This window comes from Protopterus annectens, chromosome 14.part0 (assembly GCF_019279795.1).
Source record: "Protopterus annectens isolate FY-2018-M chromosome 14.part0, PAN1.0, whole genome shotgun sequence".
Lineage (NCBI taxonomy): Eukaryota > Metazoa > Chordata > Ceratodontiformes > Protopteridae > Protopterus > Protopterus annectens.
This window is the reverse complement of record NC_056748.1, coordinates 1,146,311,333-1,146,333,836: the sequence shown is the minus strand read 5'-3', so window position 1 is coordinate 1,146,333,836 and position 22,504 is coordinate 1,146,311,333. Positions and strand designations below refer to the sequence as shown.

General features: G+C 37.2%; 2 protein-coding genes across 5 annotated transcripts in view; one reads left to right on the top strand and one right to left on the bottom strand.

Annotated features, from left to right (window-relative positions):
• Nucleotides 1-22,504, top strand: part of CDH23 (cadherin related 23) — a 2,508,764-nt gene that overhangs the window by 377,970 nt on the left and 2,108,290 nt on the right. The gene's annotated exons all lie outside the window — the stretch shown is intronic.
• Nucleotides 1-22,504, bottom strand: part of CCHR14.PART0H10orf105 (chromosome chr14.part0 C10orf105 homolog) — a 56,905-nt gene that overhangs the window by 18,020 nt on the left and 16,381 nt on the right. For 2 of the 4 annotated variants that reach the window (XM_044056948.1, XM_044056946.1), the window contains exon 2: nucleotides 12,320-12,395. The exons of the other annotated variants lie outside the window; for them this stretch is intronic. In XM_044056948.1, coding sequence (XP_043912883.1) covers nucleotides 12,320-12,348 — 29 coding nt within the window. In that variant the 5' untranslated portion in view covers nucleotides 12,349-12,395. The remainder of the gene's footprint in view (nucleotides 1-12,319; nucleotides 12,396-22,504) is intronic. 4 annotated transcript variants of the gene reach the window in all.

The following is a 22,504-nucleotide window of genomic DNA, read 5'->3' as shown; positions in this document are numbered from 1 at the left end:
TTGCTGTATATTGTTTATTTCCCTGTTTTGTCCCCCCCCCCCTTTTTTTTTTTTAAGAGGATGTTGGAGCCGGATATCTACTGGAGCCATGGCTCATGACTTCAGTGAGAAATCCTTCTGTAGCTGCAGAGGACACCTATAACACATCCTTATCCCAGACATGTATTGCCAGTGACTGGATGTATGGCCTCCTAGAGGGCCATTTCCAGGTGCTTGGATGAGTCTGGGTGTGAACTTCAATATGACCCAGCTACTGTGTGTAGGATGTTCACTGCCTGTTGAATTCTGCATAACATGATAATGCACCGATCTCGTTGAAATGACCCATGCTGTCACTGTAGCTCCCATTTCCAGTCCCACTGACTAATGATGACCAGCCGACAGCAGTAGTAAGGGACTCCATGTGGCAGGCTCATACACTGCATATGGCTACACAGGTTAGGAGGCAGCATCTAGTGCAGTACTATGGACCAGAATATTAAGGTTAGTGTTTCTTTTCTGTTGTAAAAAAAAACACAGACTATGGGTGATGCATGTAGGAAGTGGGCAATGTTGTATGGTGCTTGGCCTGCTGTCACTGTTGATCAGACATTCTCTTTCATCTTAAAATAGTTTTGAATTCAATTTGGCTGTACGTACTAACTCTGTTAACTTATCCTTCTAACAACACTACTTCTCTATAAGTAGTTACATTCCTAGCTGCAACTCTCACCACGGAAGTATTACTAATTATGCACTACTTTGCCTATGTGATTCTCCCTACTTAATTTCCTAACTAATATTATGTTCCTCCACATATACAAGTGAAACCATATATTTGTCTATATTCAAGTGTTTAAAGTCTTGTTCTATTTGATATGTTTATATTTTTGTTTTCAAATTTTTATCCTGTAAATGTGTTAGCACTCATTTTTTTTGTCTATAATTTCTATTACTTAATGTGACAACTTTGTATGTAAGCTTAAGCTGAAGCTTTTCTCCCTGGGCCTCCACTGAAAATGAGCGCTATCCCAGTCGGACCATCCTGGTAAACAAATGTAAAATAAAATAAGTAAATCACTACCTGTTTCTTGATCAATGATGATGAAAGGCATTGAAACAATAAAGAAATCAACAGTTGTACCCGCTGCACTGAATAACTTTCGGTATTTATTCACTGTGCAGTAGAAAGCAATAGTGACAAAATGTTACATTCAGTAATATATTCTAGTTCTGTTTACTGTATTCTGTTGTACTGCACATCACATTGTTTTTGAGTATCACACAAAATAAGTTCTGACTTCAGAACCTCTCATCATTTGTACAGTGATGAGGGTGTAGTGGCAGAAGTTACGTTTACATGGCAGGATGCTTGTTTTAATGAGTCATTTCCTTATGATGTATTGTGCAATAAAAGGTGCACTCAGTACTACTGGGATTTCTTATTTGCCTGGAACAAGAAGGAAATGGTAATCCATGTATTATTATTTTTTGTCCAGTGTTCATTCATGTAATTCATAAATGTTCACAGACTTACCCCCTCCTCATAGTCCTACTCCAATTAAGCATGAAGTTCTGTAAATGATTTCAGTTCAGACTGTGGTGTAAATAATAGTTGTAAAGGGAATACCTGAATATACATGTGCACACACACGCGTGCGCGCGCACACATACACACACACACACACACACACACACACACACACACACACACACACATATATATGTGTATGTATGTAGAGAGAGAGAAACAGAGGTATTATATGTGTGTGCATCTATATATATATATATATATATATATCCAAACACGAAAGACCCAGAGCAGATGAATTCAATAACACAACCCCAATCTGGAAGGCAAGGCAGATAGCAGTCAACTTCAGTAGTAATGATGAGGCTTCGAATAAACAAAAATAGATTTATTCACAAATAAAAAGTAGAAGTTAGCGCTTTCACGGAGCTCACCCCCGCTTCATCAGACAATCTACTTGTGAAACAAAAACCACATATATACTGGCTAATCATCCAGGTAACCAATAAAACTCATCATTCAATTAACATTCATTAATTAAAATATCCCTTCATTCATCATTACAACAACAGACAATGAATGAAAAACTGAACACCATAGTAAAATGATACTATTATACAACATACAATATCATAAAATTATACTTTAGCCATATGTGATGTCTAACAAGTAGTACATACTAAAAATATTAAAACCATCGTCAATCTACCCTACAATATCAAAAATAAGGTAATACAATGTATAATACAAGAAGACAGGGAGGGAAAAAACATCGCATAGCATAGTCACCTACCCTTAACTATGGGCTTAATACTAGTGTATTCATTATGACAATATCATAAAGTTATTCATTAACAATATGTGATATCTGATTTGTAATACATACTAAAGAAGTTAAAACCATAATCAATCTACCCTGCAATATCGAAGATAAGGTAATGCAATATTTGATACAAGAAAAGAGGGGGAAAAAACTCACTTAGCGTAACCTCCTACCCTTAAGTATGGGCTTAATACTAGCGTGTTCATTGAGACCATACCCCCAATGGGCCCCCAGTCTCAAAATCCATCTGATCTCAGATTGTTCTGTTGAATTAACTATATCCCCCAACCTAGAGCTGCTTCTTTGTACGTGTAGCACTTGGAAGCAAAATTCATGATCACCACCCTCATTCAAAACATGTTTGGCAATTGCACTGTAATCCTGTCTTCTACTTATACAATAGAAGTGGTCCCGTATGCGTTCTCTTAGGGATCTATTGCTTTTTCCTACATAAAACTTGAAACATTTCTTACAGTGGCCAACATACACGATATTGCGAGTGCGACAAGTGCTGTCACTTCTTAGTTCCCATAAGCGCCCCGTATTGGGGTTCCTAAAAAAACGAGATTCATCAACATAAACACATTGTGGACAAGAACCACATTTCCTAGTACCTCCCAATAAAGGAGCAGTTCCCAGAAGATTGTCTCCAATATTCTGATAACATAACCGTTGCTTCAAGTTTTTCATATTACTAAACGTAAAGCTCGGTTTGTCACCCACTAATAGCCTAGTATTACTGTCTACCGTTAAAATATTCCAATTGTCTGTAATCACTTTCTTAAAAGTAGCAATATTAGATCCATAAGGGATGACGATGCCTATATTATTTACACATCTATCAACTATGGTTGATTCATAGTAAACATAATTCTCTGAAAAGTAGGGCTTAGCCCTACCATTACGCTCCATCAAAACTTGTGAAATCTCAAAATCTATTAGATATTCATCATAACCTCTTTTCAAAAAATATCGTTTGAGGTTAGCTAGCTCTTCCTCTAATAGGGAGTCATTACTACAAAGCCTACTGATTCTAAAGGCCTGACCTCTAACTATGTTTCCAAAAGTAGATGGCTTATGCATACTACTTGCATGCAAAAAAGATGCTCTATAACAGTCTTTCCTATTGACAGTAGTCTGGTATTGTCCATCTAACCTCATAATTACTACGTCCAAAAAATGTATCCTATCTTTAGATTGCACAGTTGAGAACTTTAAAAACGAACTGCTGCTATTCACTCGTTCAAAGAACACTGTAAGTGATATACTATCACCATGCCACACAAAAAACAAATCGTCTACAAAACGTCTGTAGCATAGCACTTGATCACAGTTCATAATGTTTTCCTGTTCCCATGCTATCATAACTAAATTGGCATAGGCATTAGCACAACTCGTGCCCATGGCTATGCCAGTTCTTTGTACATAATAATCATTTCCGAACAGAAAAACATTGTTCTCTAAAACGAGCTCAAGCAGTAGACAAATAAAATCAACTTTACATGCATCCAACCATTCACATTTCAATAATAATGCCTTAACCATCATAATTCCAATGTCATTAGGGATGCACGTAAACAAGGACTCAACATCCATAGTGGTCAAAATATATTCATTCATCATGTCCAGACCATTAAAAAAATCATAAAGTCCAGATAGGAAATGTTTAGTGTCAACCAAGACGTAGTCAAATTGTTTCAGAACACGTTTAAGTTCTGAGTCCAAATAAATTGAAATCGGTTCAGTGGACCACCCAGCACCTGACACAATAGGTCTAAATGGTGGTTTGTATGCATCTTTATGGACCTTAGGAAGGCCATATAGTTTAGGTATTAAGGGATGTTCAACTTTGAAATATTCGTATAAGTCATCATTCAACAGGCCAAGGGATTTACAGTCAAATAAAGTTCTATCAATATTCTCAATGACTGAGTGAACTTGTTCCAGTTGTATCTTAACATAAGCATCACTCTCTAACATATTCGTCATGCTGCTTAAATAAAAAGTAGTATCCATGAGAACCGTTAGGCCCCCTTTGTCAGCCGGTCGAATGGTGATATCCTTATTGTGTTGTAACTCCAACAAGGCTCGTCTCTCAGAGGTAGTTAAATTATCAGTCAGTTTGAATTCCTGATCCCCAGTCCCTCTATATAAAGAATTCTCTACTCCCTTCACAAACAACTCAACATTGGGAGGCGCATGTGGCACATAATTACTCTTACGTTTCAGTGTGTGGATTTGATTACAATTATCTTTATCGAACATTAATTTCAAAGTAATGTTCCGTGCAAATAACTTCGTTGCAAGTAACTCATCGCTAACGTCTAGTCCCATATTGGGTACGAACTTCAAACCTTTATTTAACAAATCAACATGATTCGCATCTAATGTAAAACCAGAAAGGTTCCAAACTAAGTCGTTTGGTTCCATAGTTTCGTCAGCGTACATACCTGATGGCTGAATGGTTGCTCTTTCTTTTTGGTGTTCTTCAGTTCCTCCGAATCTAGAGACCTCTTTCTCCCTTGCCTGATGGGAAGTGGTACTAAAGGGAAACTCTCACCATGTAACTTATCCACAGGAATTTTTCTTCTAACGTCAGTTCCCAAATCAACAGGTTTATTGGTAGTTGGTCGCTTCTCCACGGCAGCCACATTATCAGCCGGCGTTGTGTATACGGAAGAGGACCCTTCAGGGGACTGAAATGAGGTGGCGGGTATTTGAACAATATCCGATCCAAATTCCCTGTTCTCTAACTGTTTAATTCCATCTCCTCTCAATTCTGTTGGTACTCGTTCATTCTGCATTATACGCTCACCCTCCTCTCTCGTAACAGACCTCTTTTGCCAACGTTTCGTTGTCGCTACGTCACTGGGAATGACGTCTCGCGTGTGTTCACGTCTCTGTGTAGGGTTTTTCGGCCAAACAAACACGTTGTTTTTTTCAAAGTCCTGCAAGTCTCGAACAAGTTTCTGTTTCTTAATCCCAATCAGGTTTAACTCATATTTTTGTACTCTGTCGATCACATCATGTAGAAACAATTCAGTTTGTTCATACCCATATATATTGTTCAACTCACTCTGTTGCTCAGTAATCAAATCACGAAGTGAAAATTCTTCCGGTTGGAAAAAATCAAGTAGCAACCGCATATAAGCTTGACTAGCTCCAATGTTAATCTGTTGCCACTTAGTCAAAAGTTCAGGGTACAGATTACCATAAGTCGGCATATTGAGGATCCGAAGACCTCTAGGTATCACCTTGTGTTGTAAACTTGCTTCAAGGTGATACCTTTGACAAGCCAATCGTTTATATTTATATATATTATTCTCAATGTCTTTCTTGAGATTTCTGACCAGCCTTTCATTATTATCCTCAATCACAGGTACATACGTTGGGTCATTAGCCGTCACTTGCAACAAAGGATTAACATCGGACATTAAAAAGTTCCGCATTCTGTTGAATGGTTCACCATTCGGTGCTCCATTGGAATCCTGCCTTGCTGATTCCATGTCGAACAAACTACAGTAAGATAAATCCAAACACGAAAGACCCAGAGCAGATGAATTCAATAACACAACCCCAATCTGGAAGGCAAGGCAGATAGCAGTCAACTTCAGTGGTAATGATGAGGCTTCGAATAAACAAAGATAGATTTATTCACAAATAAAAAGTAGAAGTTAGCGCTTTCACGGAGCTCACCCCCGCTTCATCAGACAATCTACTTGTGAAACAAAAAACACATATATACTGGCTAATCATCCAGGTAACCAATAAAACTCATCATTCAATTAACATTCATTAATTAAAAATCTCCCTTCATTCATCATTACAACAACAGACAATGAATGAAAAACTGAACACCATAGTAAAATGATACTATTATACAACATACAATATCATAAAATTATACTTTAACCATGTGTGATGTCTAGCAAATAGTACATACTAAAAATATTAAAACCATCGTCAATCTACCCTACAATATCAAAAATAAGGTAATACAATGTATAATACAAAAAGACAGGGGGGGAAAAAACATCGCATAGCATAGTCACCTACCCTTAACTATGGGCTTAATACTAGTGTTTACATGGCAGGATGCTTGTTTTAATGAGTCATTTCCTTATGATGTATTGTGCAATAAAAGGTGCACTCAGTACTACTGGGATTTCTTATTTGCCTGGAACAAGAAGGAAATGGTAATCCATGTATTATTATTTTTTGTCCAGTGTTCATTCATGTAATTCATAAATGTTCACAGACTTACCCCCTCCTCATAGTCCTACTCCAATTAAGCATGAAGTTCTGTAAATGATTTCAGTTCAGACTGTGGTGTAAATAATAGTTGTAAAGGGAATACCTGAATATACATGTGCACACACACGCGTGCGCGCGCACACATACACACACACACACACACACACATATATATGTGTATGTATGTAGAGAGAGAGAAACAGAGGTATTATATGTGTGTGCATCTATATATATATATATATATCTATATATATATATATATATATATATACATATATATATATATACACACACACACACACATATATATATATATATATATATATATACATATATATATATACACACACACACACACACACACACACACACGCATCCTAGGGCCCCTCCTATTTAATGTCTTCATCAATGATCTTCATACAGCTTGCAAAACATCTTCCCTTATCCAATATGCAGATAATTCAGCACTGATCTCTATCTTCAACAACATCTCTGAACTCCATGACCTCACTCAACAGGTCTTCCTATCTACAGAACACTGGTTATCAACCAACCTACTCATTCTCAAACCAAAAAAAAAAAAAACACCTCCTACTATTTCTCCCTCGGTCACTAGCTCACCACAAATCCTCCTTTGCCATTACTTCCTCAAATAACACTACTATTCAACCATAATCCCACACCAAAATCTTAGGGGTCATTATTGATGAACTCAAATTCAACTTGCACATTTTACAATGCATAAAAAAGACAAACCAAAAGGTTGGTTTACTATACCGCAACAGAAAATTCTTAACTACCAATTCCAGACTCACCCTTGCTCAAGCTCTTCTCCTCCCCTCCCTACTTTACGCAGCCCCCGTGCTCACCAATATTCAAACTACAACCTTAAACAAACTCCAACAAACCTATCATAAGATAGCAAGACTTATCACTAACTCTCTCCCTACAATACTCATCACTGCCTAGCCCTAAACTCTCTACACTGGCTTGAATTCTCTCATTTACTGTTACCACAACTTCAAATGTTACAGATATTCTCTATAAACCTTCAGCTTGCACTGCTCTCTCTCTTCCTTCATTACTATCTATTCTCCAGCTCGTACCCTCCGTACATCAAACCAAGAACTACGACATATATTATCCCATAAAATCAGTGGGCAAACTTCTATATATGTACTCAGTAGCCCAAGTATGGAACAAACTTCCTAGAGACATATAATAAAATGTACAATCCCGTAACAGACTCGATAAAGGCTGTCCCACACAAAGTCACCAAGTCAGCAAAATCAGACTCTTCAGTCCAAGATGTAATGCCACAAAAGTTTAATACACGATAAAAGTTGAACATAGGTTAAGCGCTTTCATTTCCAAGTAAACGGAAACTTCTTCAGAACAAAGCAGTACATCACGTAACACACCTATATATATTGTCCATTAAATTGATTAATTGATTCATCAAATCCAATTATTCAATCGTACAATTTAAATTTTAAAGTAACATGATGGTATATTTAATGTTAACTTAAAAAACGTAAAAAACGTATTGTTCACGTATCAACTTCCTTTCAGTACCTTAAAATATGTACCTTGTACTGTATTTGTGTGCAAACTCACAAGTTCATGAGTTCATAAATCACATAACTATATAGTGTCTGATTGACCAGTCGTTTGTGTAAAAAATGTACGTATATAGTATATAAATAGTACACAGTATATAAAAATTAATAAATAGAATCAAATAGGATTAATATATAAAATTATTTAAAAGGTATTTATTTGTGTATGTAAATAATTAAATAAATAATTAATTAAATATTTAAGTATGAATGAAAAAGTAAATACCTAATATATAGTTGTAAAGATATGTCCTAGAGACATATGTTGTACCTTACACCCATCCCACTTCAAAGATAAACTCAAACTTCATCTTCTCGACTCCAAAACCTGCCCTTGTCAAGCCACAACTCAACTCCCCTTACCTCACTCCTTTCTCCATCCCATGCACATAGCTATTTCCCTCACAGTGAATTTTTACTAGTCCTAGCTCTCTAATCACAACTGTTGAATTTTAAAACTTGTAAATATGTATATACTTTTATTACTCTATAATTTTTGACAAGTGTATTTTCCTGGTATAATGTTTCTCTGTATAATTTTTGACAAGTGTATTTTCCTGGTATAAGGCATTTTAAGCAATACCTCCTTAGGTATATGTATTTTAGTATTTGCAAAAATGTTACTTACTTTTTCTGTAAACTGTATTTTATCTTGGAGCTTTTCTCCTCGGGTCTCCACTAAAATTGAGCCACAACCCAGTTGGACTAACATGATTAACAAATGTCAATAAATGAAAAAAAAAAATATATATATATACATACATACATACACACACACACATATATATATATATATATATATATATATATATATATATATATATATATATATGGTGATCCTGCTGTCACTGGCCTGACTCTGCTGTGTGACCGTGACAGTGACTTGGAATTTGAAGTCCTCTTAGTGGTGGATGACATGGCCTGTGAAATGTGTTGTGATCATTATCTGTCAGTCTGACTTTACTGTCTTGAGAACCAGCAGTAGTATGATGTGGTTTTCCCCTCACATGTCCAGACAGTACCCCGTCCCCTGCCCCAAGACTGAGTCCATCTTGACTCTGGTATGTCCTAATTAGTGTATGAATAGAGGCTACAACTGATGCCTGGTGTGCCACTGTACTATGCATCAGTGACACCCATCGTAGTATCCCTCCTCTCAGCCGATTTAAAGTAATGTTGGAGATCACCAGACAGACCCTGGAGGACTGATGTTGGAAATCACCATACATACCCTGGAGGACTGATGTTGGAAATCACCATACATACCCTGGAGGACTAATTTTGGAAATCACCATACATACCCTGGAGGACTAATTTTGGAGATCACCATACATACCCTAGAGAACTGATGTTGGAGATCACCATACATACCCTGGAAGACTGATGTTGGAGATCACCATACATACCCTGGAGGACTGATGTTGGAGATCACCATACATACCCTGGAGGACTGATGTTGGAAATCACCATACATACCCTTGAGGACTGATGTTGGAAATCACCAGACATACCCTGGAGGACTGATGTTGGAAATCACCAGACATACCCTGGTGGACTGATGCTGGAAATCACCAGACATATCCTGGAGGATTGATGTTGGAAATCACCAGACATACCCTGAAGGATTGATGTTGGAAATCACCAGACATACCCTGGAGGATTGATGTTGGAAATCACCAGACATACCCTGGAGTACCGATGTTGGAAATCACCATACATACATACCCTGGAGGACTGGTGTTGGAAATCACCATACATACCATGTAGGATTGATGTTGGAGATCACCATACTTACCCTGGAGGACTGATGTTGAAGATGACCATACATACTCTGGAGGCTTGATGTTGGAGATGACCATACATTCCCTGGAGTACTGATGTTGGAAATCACCAGAAATACCCTGGAGGACTGATGTTGGAAATCACCAGAAATACCCTGGAGGACTGATGTTGGAAATCACCAGACATACCCTGGAGGACTGATGTTGGAAATCACCAGACATACCCTGGAGGACTGATGTTGGAAATCACCAGACATACCCTGGAGGACTGATGACTCTCTGCTGCAGTGCTTTGAGCCCTAACAATGTCATGACACATTTCTTGTTGGGGAACCAGTACGTTAAGTATTTCCTGAGGTAGATGTAAATAATTCCTCTTTGTAGTGGTGTTACTGTGGGAAATGTGACCTCAGAGTGTCTGTCATCATCCTCAAAGTGTTATGTATGTGGAGATATGGGTGTAGAGGTGCAGGGTCATTCCTGCTGTAAAAGGAAATGGAATGTCAGCTTGTGATTGACTTTGTGATGCAGTGTCACTTTATGTAGAGTTACTAACATGTTGTGAGGTTACAGAACCCGACATTAAACTTGGAGACTCCATCAGAGTGCCTCATACATACAACTACATTAGCAGCAGCAGCACACATTCTGCTGCTGACTTCACCCATATTTATTAGTACAGGTGAACTGTTTTTCTGAAGCTGACTGTGTAAAAGATATCCTTACAAAACATCATCCGGTATAGTATGCTTACAAGGTGGTAAGTGGGGCACTTACCATGCAATCTGCTTTTATTTTCATTAATTGCTGATGTAACAAGGCTCAGTAATGAATTGGTTTCTTTTTAATTACAGCAGTCTTTGTCACCATTCAATTTTCACTATTAACAGTGTACATTGAAAACCAACTTCAGCTGTTGATGAATTTAAATCCTGCTGCAGACTGTGGTTTGATAGAACAATGTCCACAGCACCACTTGTAATTATCCCAGTTGCACCATATTCAGTATTACAGTCATCCTCATGGATAGATAGAAGGAATTCATCATCTGTTGTTAACTTAAGATTTAGAGGGGTCCTACCTCACCCCATAGTGGTACAGGAAATTGCATTCTGCCTTGCCTTGCTTCTAGCACGTCTTGTCCTATAATTTGACCTTTTCTTGCACTGTACTAATGTCGGTTTCTGTCTCTAAATGTATTGATTTCAATGGATCTATATCAATTTGTCAAAGGTGCACTTTGCGGACCTTTCTTTGTTGACCTAAAACACAGAATGTTAAGTTCTGCTAACGTTCACATTGAAAAAATATTTCACCAGGGAAAGGAAGTACTTGGCCAACACTACAGCGGAACACAAACCGCAGTATATCAAACCCGTCCAAGTAAGGGGCTGCATCCCCCCAAGAATATATACCAACTCCAAGATAACACTACAGTGGTAAAAATGGCAAATGTGTGCTGTTGGCCAACTACTTCCTTTTCCTACTTAGGTCTTTTACAGATATGAATGTTTGTGGAACCAAACTTTCGGTGGTTTCAGGATAATGAAGAAAGATTTGTGGAAGTGAACCTTCGGCAAACTGATATAGACCCAATTTCAACAAGTATTTGGCTCCATGCTTTGCACCTGTTTTCTTGTCCTGGTCACCCTTTACAAAAAAGAAGTCTCCCATATGTCCTAAATGCTGCCATGAGTACAGGATTTTCCTCATGGCTAAAGTTATCATGTCTATGCCCTGATCCTTACTTAAAAAACAAACAGACAAACAAACCAAAAAAGAAAGTGGAAGGGGGGGGGGCTACAGTCAGACATTTCTCACAGTACTGTTTTGATGACAACAGCTGTTAAAGTAAAAACCAGTAGCCTCCTATTCCTGCCACCCATACATATAAATAAATAAATAAGCAAACAGTAAATGTTATCTAAACTGCACAACTATACTTTATTCAGTAATGAGTGCAGTTGCAACAAAAACAGCCGCACTGCTATCTGCCATTTTCATGTATTTTTCTCCTCACTTTCAGTAGCAGAACATCACATTTATCATAAGTCTATTCCTGTTCTTTGCAAACTGAAAATTTTCAAGCACAATAAGACATTTTTTGATGTGTGCACAATCGTTACCGTACACTAAATTCTTTAATGACCATTTACTAAAATTACTGCACGTGTCAGGCTACTTCAGCAAATTGACCAGAATTACCTCTTATGCAATGACATTATTACGTGTACACTAGTCATCAAATTTTATTGAAGATAAGGGTTTCATCAGTTGCAGTAACTGTTATTTTAATAATAAAAACTGTTTCATAATGTAATGTTTTCCTTACTTTGACATGTCTGTGGAATCCGAAGACATTTGCCACCTATCTCGGCTATTCTCGAATCATTATGGTGAAGTGCAACCTGTTGGCATAAATTCAGGCTTATTTACATATTTGTTATTCAAATTAGGCTAATTTATAGGTATCTGTATGAATCGTAGTATTGCATAAACATGTTCTAAGGCATGTCTGCGTATTTTGACATTGTCTATTGTGAAAGTGTGTCCAACAGTACATGAATGTATTTCAATGAGACATGTATGTGCTGTGGACAACAGCAAACTCTGCACCAATGCCACACTGACCAGTGAGGTCAGTGGATTGTCCCAAACTAGCCAACATGAGAATATTGTTGTAAAATTTCAAAATGGAGTCATCTAAATGTCATGTTGAGAGTAATATGATGGTTAATCCCTGCCCAGTCAACACTGTATGTCATACCCTAGCAAGTGATACATAGCATAAAATCATAAAAATGGCTTTTAACATTACTGTTGACATTTTATTTTTCCTACATCTGCATAAAAAAGTGAAAAACAAATATCCCCCACAGTTGTCAGAGTACAAAAACAATTTACTTTTATCGATAAGCATTAACAATGACAGTTATTATGCATATATTTAAAAATAATTTATTTAACATGGAAAGGACAGGTAAATGTTCTCCTTTAAGAAAAATCAGTATGTGACAGCAGTTTTGGTTACACCAAACTTGCTAATAGTATCAATATTTCTCTAATAAGGTAGCAAAAAGGGTTTGGTGAAGGTGATGCAATACCAAACAGGGAGTGGTTCTAAACCTGCTTAATGCATCTCCCATCTAACTTTCCTCATTCTGGTTCTCTCTCTTCAAATGATGGAAGTACCTGTGAAGGCACGAGGCCGCCCTCCTAGCTGGCCTAAGAAACAAACACATTACATTGCGGTCCTTGAAACTGATTTACATAACAGTGACTATCACAAGATGGTTGACCTCAAAACAGCATAGCGTAATTTTGCAAATACAGATAAAATACTTAAAAGACAATTTAATTAAACTGGAAGAGATCCAATTTATGTCAATTCCATGCCCGCGTCTTGGTAAATTCTTTGAAATTCCACAAATCCATAAAGATAGTGAAAATCTTCCTTTCAGACATACTGTTTCCAATAAAAAAGACCAAAAAGATTTCCGAATACGGAGACTTCCTTTTAAACCCGATTGTTCAAAAGGCACCTTATTATTTAACAGACACTTGGGCATTTCTAAATAAATTATTTATGCATCTACAAACAAATGCAGACAAAATACTGACTGTACATATATATATATATATATATATATATATATATATATATATATATATCTATAGACACACACATTTGTGTGTGTGTGTATGTATATACAGGTGTGTGTGTATACATTTATAATGTGTGTCTATATTTATATATATATATATATATAAATATACATACACACATATACATGTGTGTATCTATATATATATCTATAAATATAGACAGATATGCAACACATATCAAAAATAAAAAGAAGGTTAAAAAAAAATGCATCACTACAGGTGCTTCATACTCCGATATCTGTACCTGGAAATGCTTACTTGTACTGATATTATTAAATGGATAAGAAACTAGAAACATTTTTATAATCGGGATCCGTTTTTTGATGAAAGGAGAACACTAGTATTGTGTTAACAGGTTACAATACTAAACAGAAATGTCAGTTAAGAGTATTAAAATAATAATCTGTAAAGGTAGCTATGAACATTGTTTAATGCTCTTCAAGCAAGCAATAATGCCCTCTAGGGTGTGTGTTATTGTGGAAATAACGCCCACCCGGGGGTGTTCTAAGGCTTGACGCCACAGGTAAAGGGCCTCTGGAAGTGCACTATTTTTACAATAACTCACACCCTAGAGTGCATTATTGTGCTTAGAGAATGGGCTATCTGTAAAATTGCTGTGTTTTACCTGTCTATTTATTTATTTTTTTACTTTTTTTTATATGTATTTTTGGTGTAAAATACTTCATCCACCTAATGTCTCGAAACTTTCTGTACTATATATTAATGGTGTTGGAGGAAGCATTTTATATCCAAAATCTAACACTTTAAAAAAATATCCAGGTACTTTCTTTATTTTTTGGTCCTTTACTCCTAAGATGTTTGGTTTGTGCGCAGTCAGTGGAGACTGAAGTTACTAAATAATGACCTACATTTGAGTTTCAGACTTATTTTCTTCAGAATATTCATGTTAACAGAGAACCTTTACTTAAGCAAGTTTGTAAATGTATAAGAGCAATAATTAAAATCCCTTTCTTTTTTTGAGCCTTCACTCCACCTTTCTTTTAGGCTTTATTCAGACTTCTTTAGCTGAATGGCCCAGAGGTATGACACCTTCTTTGCTGTTGCTGCTGCCCATAGTTCAGCTCACTCACTCTCACAGGCACACCTCTGCTTTAGAAAATGCATGCCAACACAAATTCCAACATTCAAGTAGCATATGTTCCTATTTTGAGCCCCCCCCCCCTTTATATTAGGCTTATCCAGTTATCTTGAGCTAAGAGTCAGGAGTATACCTCCTAACTGTCCAGATATTTGCAGACTATCATACATGCAAATGGAAATGCTGTTATTCAAGCAACTTTCTAAGTTTATAAGAACAATATTCAAAATCCATCCCTACATTTGGTCCTTTGTTTCCCAATTATTTGTGGCTCTGTCCAAATTTCTTGTGCCAATAGGTTGAGAGGTTTGACAAGTACACAAACCTCTTATGTGATGCTGCTTCTGCCAGGGTTCACCCGATTTGTCTCACTCTTCACTCTCTCTCTCTCTCACACAGACACACACACACACACACACACACACACACACACACACACACACACACAAACACACACACAGTCTCTTCTGCTTTCATGCACGCATTCACTCACAAAGGCAAACACACACTTTTTTCTGTTTCATTTATTTTCGATCATCTCTCTTACTTTCATACATGCATACACTGTCACATGCAGACACACACACACAAACACACACACTTTTTATTTTATTCACTTTTTTATTTTACACTTACTGAACAGCAAAAGCGCTGCTTAGTGAGTGTATAATAATGGTGCCAGGTTTTTCTCTGTCCGAGCTCCACAGGAGCTTGATATGCTGCCGTGAAGCAGTGGACTCATTTTTCATTAGGTATTACCTGTTGATTAACACCATGCTGGAGAATGTTCAGTAATGCTGACTGTATACAATAAAGTTATGAAATAAAAGCTGCAGGTACAGATTTAGAATTGTTTACCATTGCAGGGAAAAAGTTATAATGGAGAAATATTACATAAATACAGTTTTCTGAAAGCTGCATAAATATAACTAAAAACATTTTTAAGTTCGTTGTTCATAAGTATTTCTAGCAGCATGTACAAAATGGCTGAAATGACACCACACCCGGGTGCATGTTGAGGGAGTGGACTAGGGGGTTATTTTGCTAAGCCAATGGTCGGCACAGAGGCCTTCACAGAACATGCTGTTTTATTTCTGTATTACTTATTACTAATTAGACACATTTCTGCAGAAAAGCAAATGAACACATCCTTGAACTGACATTTCTGCTCTTGGACTTCAGCTATACCAGAGAGTGTTACATGCATTTTTAAAACAATACTCCAGACTCATTTCATATCTTTCTACTATTCTCCAGAATTCAGTGGAGTATTAGTGAAGTACTATAACAATTCACACACAGTGTAGTTAGTGTGCGACAAGAAAGGCAACTGCCCTGTCCACAAAGTGTGTGTGTGTGTGGGGGGGGGGTGCTATCAGCCAATTCTGATCGACCTTTCTTTTTTCATTTGCTGTAGCACTTTATGTATGGTCTAAAGTGTACCAAACACTTGCTATATTATAGCACATTATAGCAAACAATTTACTACAGTTTAAAAGACAGAAAAAAAACTTTTTTTTTTAACTAAAACCTGAGCACTACAGCACTCCTTGCAGGCAGGGTATAAACTGTAGCAACTGTTTGCTATAATTTATAAGAAGGTTTTATATATATATATATATATATATATATATATATATATATATATATATAAAGCACTCAGTGTAGGCAAGGGATTGGCCTTATACAGATACAGTAAAAAGTGCCTTTTTTGTTTCTGTTTTTGCTTTTCAGCTGAACAGCTAAGGCAGTGTGTCGCTGGTTCATGTTACCGGCCAGCTACGCTTCACTTCACACATGTATGCATATAACAGTCAAAATGGGAAACACAGAGGAAAAATAATGTAGCAGACAATATAAGGCATATTTATGTTTGTATATGGAAGAAATTCAAATACAGATGAACAATATTATCTTTCTCTCTTTCACTGACAGCTGAGGAAGAACTACATTATTATAGCTAATAAGACAAGAGATGAATGTATCATCCGGTTGAGTCTTGCCATAAGTGTCCGAATATTTCTTTCTTAATGACACATAGTACATTAATTATACATAAGTAATGTCACCAGGAAAATTAATAAAGCAGTGCTTTAAAATTGATTTCTGTAGTACTCCTGTTATAGCGTCACAGCTGAAAAAAATGCAGCTGAAGATTTAAGTGATAAAGAGAAATGTCTTGTAATTTGATTAACTGCGTATATTACTCATTCCTTTTTTGGGGGTACTGTATACTCAATTTAAAGTGCATAAACTGAAGTACAAAACCCTTCAGAAATACAAAAGCCCTTGTCATTTCAAGTCATCACAAGAATGCACAAGCATCACTCTTAAATACTTCCCATTTACAGAAGTACATCCCAAATCATTACTCCAGCTGTAAGTATAAACACTTCCCATACACACGTTTTACTTCAATAAAGATGCTTCCTGCACTATTTCAGTAGTGTGTTGTTAAATTGCATTAAAACAGCATGGTGTAGATTTATTGCGCTTTTTGTGTTTTGTCTCCCTCTGTACCTTTTTTTCTTACTTTGCTTATACATTTCTTTCTCCTTTTTTTTGTTTTATTTCTCTACCTTTTTTCTATACAGTTCAAATTCCTCAGGAGTAGGCCAGGCACATGCCTCTTAGGCTAGGAACAGATCATACACTGCCCATCTGGGGATGGCCTTGCAGGGTTGGAGTGAAGGTGCCAGTCCTGCAAGTACTCTGGCAATAGGAAGCTTGTAAAGCCTCACAGAAAGGGGTCTTCAGAATTTTGTAGAGGATGTACTGCTAGAGGTAATGGACAGGAGAATTCAGATGGTCAAACTCTCTCTTCAACATGCAGAAAACACGCTATCCCAGTTGGTGCTGACCACCAACCCAGGCCCTTATCACCTCAACATTGGGGTCCTCCACTGCAACACCATCTGGCAATGGACATGTTTGAGGCTGTGTGGATTTTGAACTACAGTTCACACTTCTTCATTCCTTCTTTCTTTACCATTTCTCCTTCACCCTCTTCCCCACACACACTACCCTTTTATATAAAAAAAAAAATGAAAAAATAAGGGATGTTATCCCCCGACAAAAACATAGTGCCCATCCTCTCCCACCTTCTCCAGCACAAACCCTCCTGAAGTTTCCGTTGTGGGTTCACCTCTTTTTCATGTGTTATCTTTTTCCAGTCCTTCCCATCACCCCTCTTTCTATTCTTTAACAAAATCATCAGGGTGTCCACAAAAGGATACCCCTATATATATATTAAAAAAAAAAAAACCCTCTCAGCTAAAATGTTTGGAGCAAGACTGTACTTTAGCTGTGCTTCCCCTTGATAGGCTACTGTACATACAACTTTCACAAAGTAATTCACAATTTAGAAAGGAAGAACTGTATACTGATGATTCTTTTGTGAGAAGTGGGTATGTTTATAGAAATTGCTTCACTTTTCCCTACTCATCCCAAATGCATCTGGCTGACCTTATTTTGCATACCTGTGTAGCACTGCTCTTTGCATATGACTGCTGTGCACTTCGGAAGTCCAAGTCTATGACTACCAGCCCAGATCTTAGTGTGTGAGGTTATTTATTTTAGCATGGCAGTAAGGAGCAGAGAAGCTATACCTAGTACATTTGAAATTAGCAGTTTTGGTAGTTTGTACTATTTGTTTTTCCTTACATTTTAGCAGTATTAAAATGTTAAACACAAACACTTCAGATACAGTGCTGAAACAATATTATTCACAGCTCTTCATTCTCCAACAGGACTTCTTCAGACTACGAGAACCATTAGCAGACGTACTTACTTTATACAAGCTGCAAAGTAATCATGAACAAAACAGGTCACATGATCAGCGTTCAGTTTGAAAACAAATATAAAACTGTGATTGCTCCTCAGGTGAAATTAAGTGCTTGCCAAACACAAGGTCCAAATAACATGGGACATGTTAAATTATATGTAAAAAGGAGGAGGTTGGCTCATTGACTCTGATCATATATTTCCAGTCATGACTTGAGACCTTATATTTTTTCTTGAAACAGGTTTTCATTCACATCCACAATTTTGTTTATATTGGAGTGAAAAAGAGCATGTATAATTTCACTGCACAAGACCAAAACAGCAAGGAAGACAGACCCCTTATTTAACTGTTATACAGAAGGAGCTTGCCCTGTTTGAGGCATGTGTACATCTTTGGTCTGAATTTTGTTAATCACGCTAAACCGTCTGCTGAAGGCCACCTTTCATATTGCCCAGTTTGTCAGTTATAACAAAGGAATTTTCTGATAACAGACCTAAACTCCAGCTATGAAATTGAAGTGAAACAGTACACATTTAGGAATATGTACTACAGAAGGTTTTAGGAAAATAGAATGATTCAAAATACCTTTCAAGTACTTCACAAAATCAGAGTTCCTGAAAGTCAGGAAAATACCCGAACATGTAGTAGACCTACTAAAGTTTGCAATGCCATGCATAGAAGAGCATTCAGGAGCAGGAGCCTCTTAGCTCTGCCCTAGAGTTGCAATCTCACCAACTGCACCTGTACTTCATTATGAGTGACATGCAGCACAACCAATAGGTTTATAGATAGCTACTAGGCAGCAGACGAACTGCTGTGGTGGTGCTGTGGTAGCACTGTCGCCTGGCAGTAAGACGTTGTTCCGTTCAATTCTCAGCTATAGCGTCTTCTGTCTGGAGACATGAGTGAATAGGCGTACCTTCGTTGAAGGTTGTGCGTCAGAGCTGGCAACTCGGCACATAAAAATCTACTGCCAATCATTAGCAGACCTGAGTTCCACTGTGGCGACCCCTAACCGGGAAAAGCCGAAAGACACAACAACAACTAGGCAGCAGACGAGGAGACCATTGAAAATTCTAGGCCAGTCTCCTCATTGCTTCAGAGTGCTTGTATCATATGATTAACTTATTTGCTCAGAATCACACAGAAGGCAAATGAAGGCTGAGGGAATTCAGCACCGGAGTAGAAGAAACAGTTTAACAGCTCAGAGCTTTAATCCTCTGCAAAAAAAAACTGCCAGTGAGCAGTGTAACCATGGGCATTACCTTTTATACTGATTTTAAGAAAAGTTTGTCAGTTTGCCACATTTCTGAATTTTGCTGCAGAAGACATTGCTTCAGTCATTATGACAGGCAAAGCATGTCATTGTATAGCATAGTGTGTTGTGAAACTCACTTATGGCAGCATTGCTTCAGAGTTTAACACACACACACACACACACACAATTCATATTATTCTTAACGTCACTTGTCCTCCAGAATTTAAATAGGAAAAACAGAATGTTGCCAAGACAGATAGAGAGAGGTACAGGATTCAGATCCTCACTCTAGGGATTACTCGTGTGCAGCTGTGAGGATGCACGGTCAGTTAGCAGCATATAATCTCAGCATTTACTTCTCCTGATGAAAATGCACATCATCCTAAGTTTATAAACAGGCATTCAGTTCCTTCCCAAACAGTGATGCTGGTGGACGGGATATCTATCACAAATGTGAGTCACATTTTAATGAATATTGAAACATTGATCACAGATTACCAACATAGATTAATATTGATATTTGTACTAAGTGAACAAATAAAAGAATATTGAGATAAGAAAGGCATACGTCTCAAAAGCGTAACTAGTATTAGTTGAAGCCGAATGCTAGTTGTCTGTCTTTAATTAGGGCTGTAATAACATTGTAGTTCTGATGTCTAAAAAATAGTATTCTTTCAGTAGTTGTAACTATAAACGATTTAAAATATGGTTGACAAGTGATGTGAACTCCAGAGCAGCAGTATAATAACATAAGGTAATAACATAATATAAGGTAAATAATGCACTGTAGACAGTTATCTTCTGAATGAAGCAGAAAGTAGGTGCTGTTACAGCATTGAAAAGAGAGATGTGGAAATTGTGCCTAAATAAGAATTCTGTATAGAACTCTACATAACAAATGTAAGGTACTCAACGTCTATTTTTGCTGTGGGAAGAGGCTGTCTCTGAAAATTTCCCCCCACATCCATGCCCAAAAAGAAATCTACTTTAAAGACTGCTTAATTTACAATCTTCACCCAAGATGTACATTTTTGTCCTCATACAGATGCAAGTGCTCAAAAGGATACAAACTAAACTGGAGTTCAAGATCCCCGCTGAAGAGAGAGAGAGAGAGATAACTGTAGTGCCAGAGTCCCTACAATTGCTTCTTTTCAATGGGGAGAAAATAAGAGTTTTCCTTATGAGTTAATTGTAATTTAGCATATAACTAAGGCAGTTTTAATCCCTTCAGTGCAAATATATTCTGTTATGTTCCAAAATAATAGATGTTAAAGGCTGTCCTATGCATGATTCCTTTATGTACACTCATATGCCACCATAAGTTGCACATTCCCTCCTTACTGTGTTACGGAGAATTGCTTATGGACTGCCACTGTTGACCATCTGCCTCCTCCTTATCTAGATTGCAGGTCTTATTTCTGTAGGCTGTTGACTCCAAGAACCTGCATGCTCGCCTATAATTGCCATATTGGAAGTGAAAATTAGGTACACTTGAGAGTACTGTACGTGCACTGGTGGTGTGTGTGTAGTTTGAAAAATGCCTAAAGAGTTTAAAAAAGGCATTGTTGTATGGCACACTGATGTTAATTGATCATTAGCATAGAAGATGGTTTAACAAATTTTCAAAGCCTTTGATTTACATAACATGAGCACCAAGTATGCCATAAAAGAAAGTGCAACCTACTACACAAAATGCAGAATCCCAGTTCGATGAGTAACATTAGACCTGTGACAGTACCTAGTTAGTGGCATCACTTCCTCATAAGAGTATTAAGCAAATTAAAACTCCTCCAAGCAGACATCTTCTAGCATTTTTACATTTTGTTTCTTTGAGCATTTGTCTTTATTTCTACTGTGGTTCTGTATATGACTACTTGATAGCATGCTCGAAGCAGGGGTTGATTGTTTCTTGCCAGGGAGGACTAGCTGAATGATATTACCATGAAAAGTCCACCATTTCTAAGATTACAATAGCAAGACAGGCTTTATTGATTTTTTTTTTGCCAAAGCTGAATGCAAATATATAGTCACTGTGAAACTTCATACACTTTTTTTTCCCTTTTAGAAGGGAGCGAGGTATATTATTCATTCAAAAACACTGAATATGAAATGCCCTGAAATAGGATCTTAAAAGTTCCTGTGCAGGTTGCCAGGCATAGCAGCACACAGCTTGTGGATGTTGATGTCACCAGCAGTAACCAAATAAGACTGTGGCATGAAATAACGAGTGCCCAGAGAGTCCATCAGGCCAGAGTAGGACATCTCACTGTACCTGGGCATTTACTTTGCTGGTAATTTGTCAAACAGTACTAGACAGCAAAGGCTGGTTCTCAAGAACTGCTGACTCTAAATTCAACTCTGGGCTCCTCGCAATAAATAAAAGCTAAAGCTTCCAGTTGTTTGAAAAGACAGAATAAGAAATAAAACGTTGTGTCCTGTTTTGAATACAGGGTTCTGTTTTATAAAGTGCTTTTTCACTTTGACTAAATTTCATTTGAATGTTAGGGTGACGCTAAATTTGACAGGTCACTACTTTTAATTATTAGAGTTTTTTTCATAATTACTAGTTAAAATAACTAGCTTTTTTTTTTTTAGTATTTTCACTTGGCAATAGAGTGGAAGAAAGAGAAATATTAAACAATATTAAATGTACTTCATGAAGAAAAGAAGGTGCTGGAATGTAATAGAAGATATTTTATAACTTCATCTG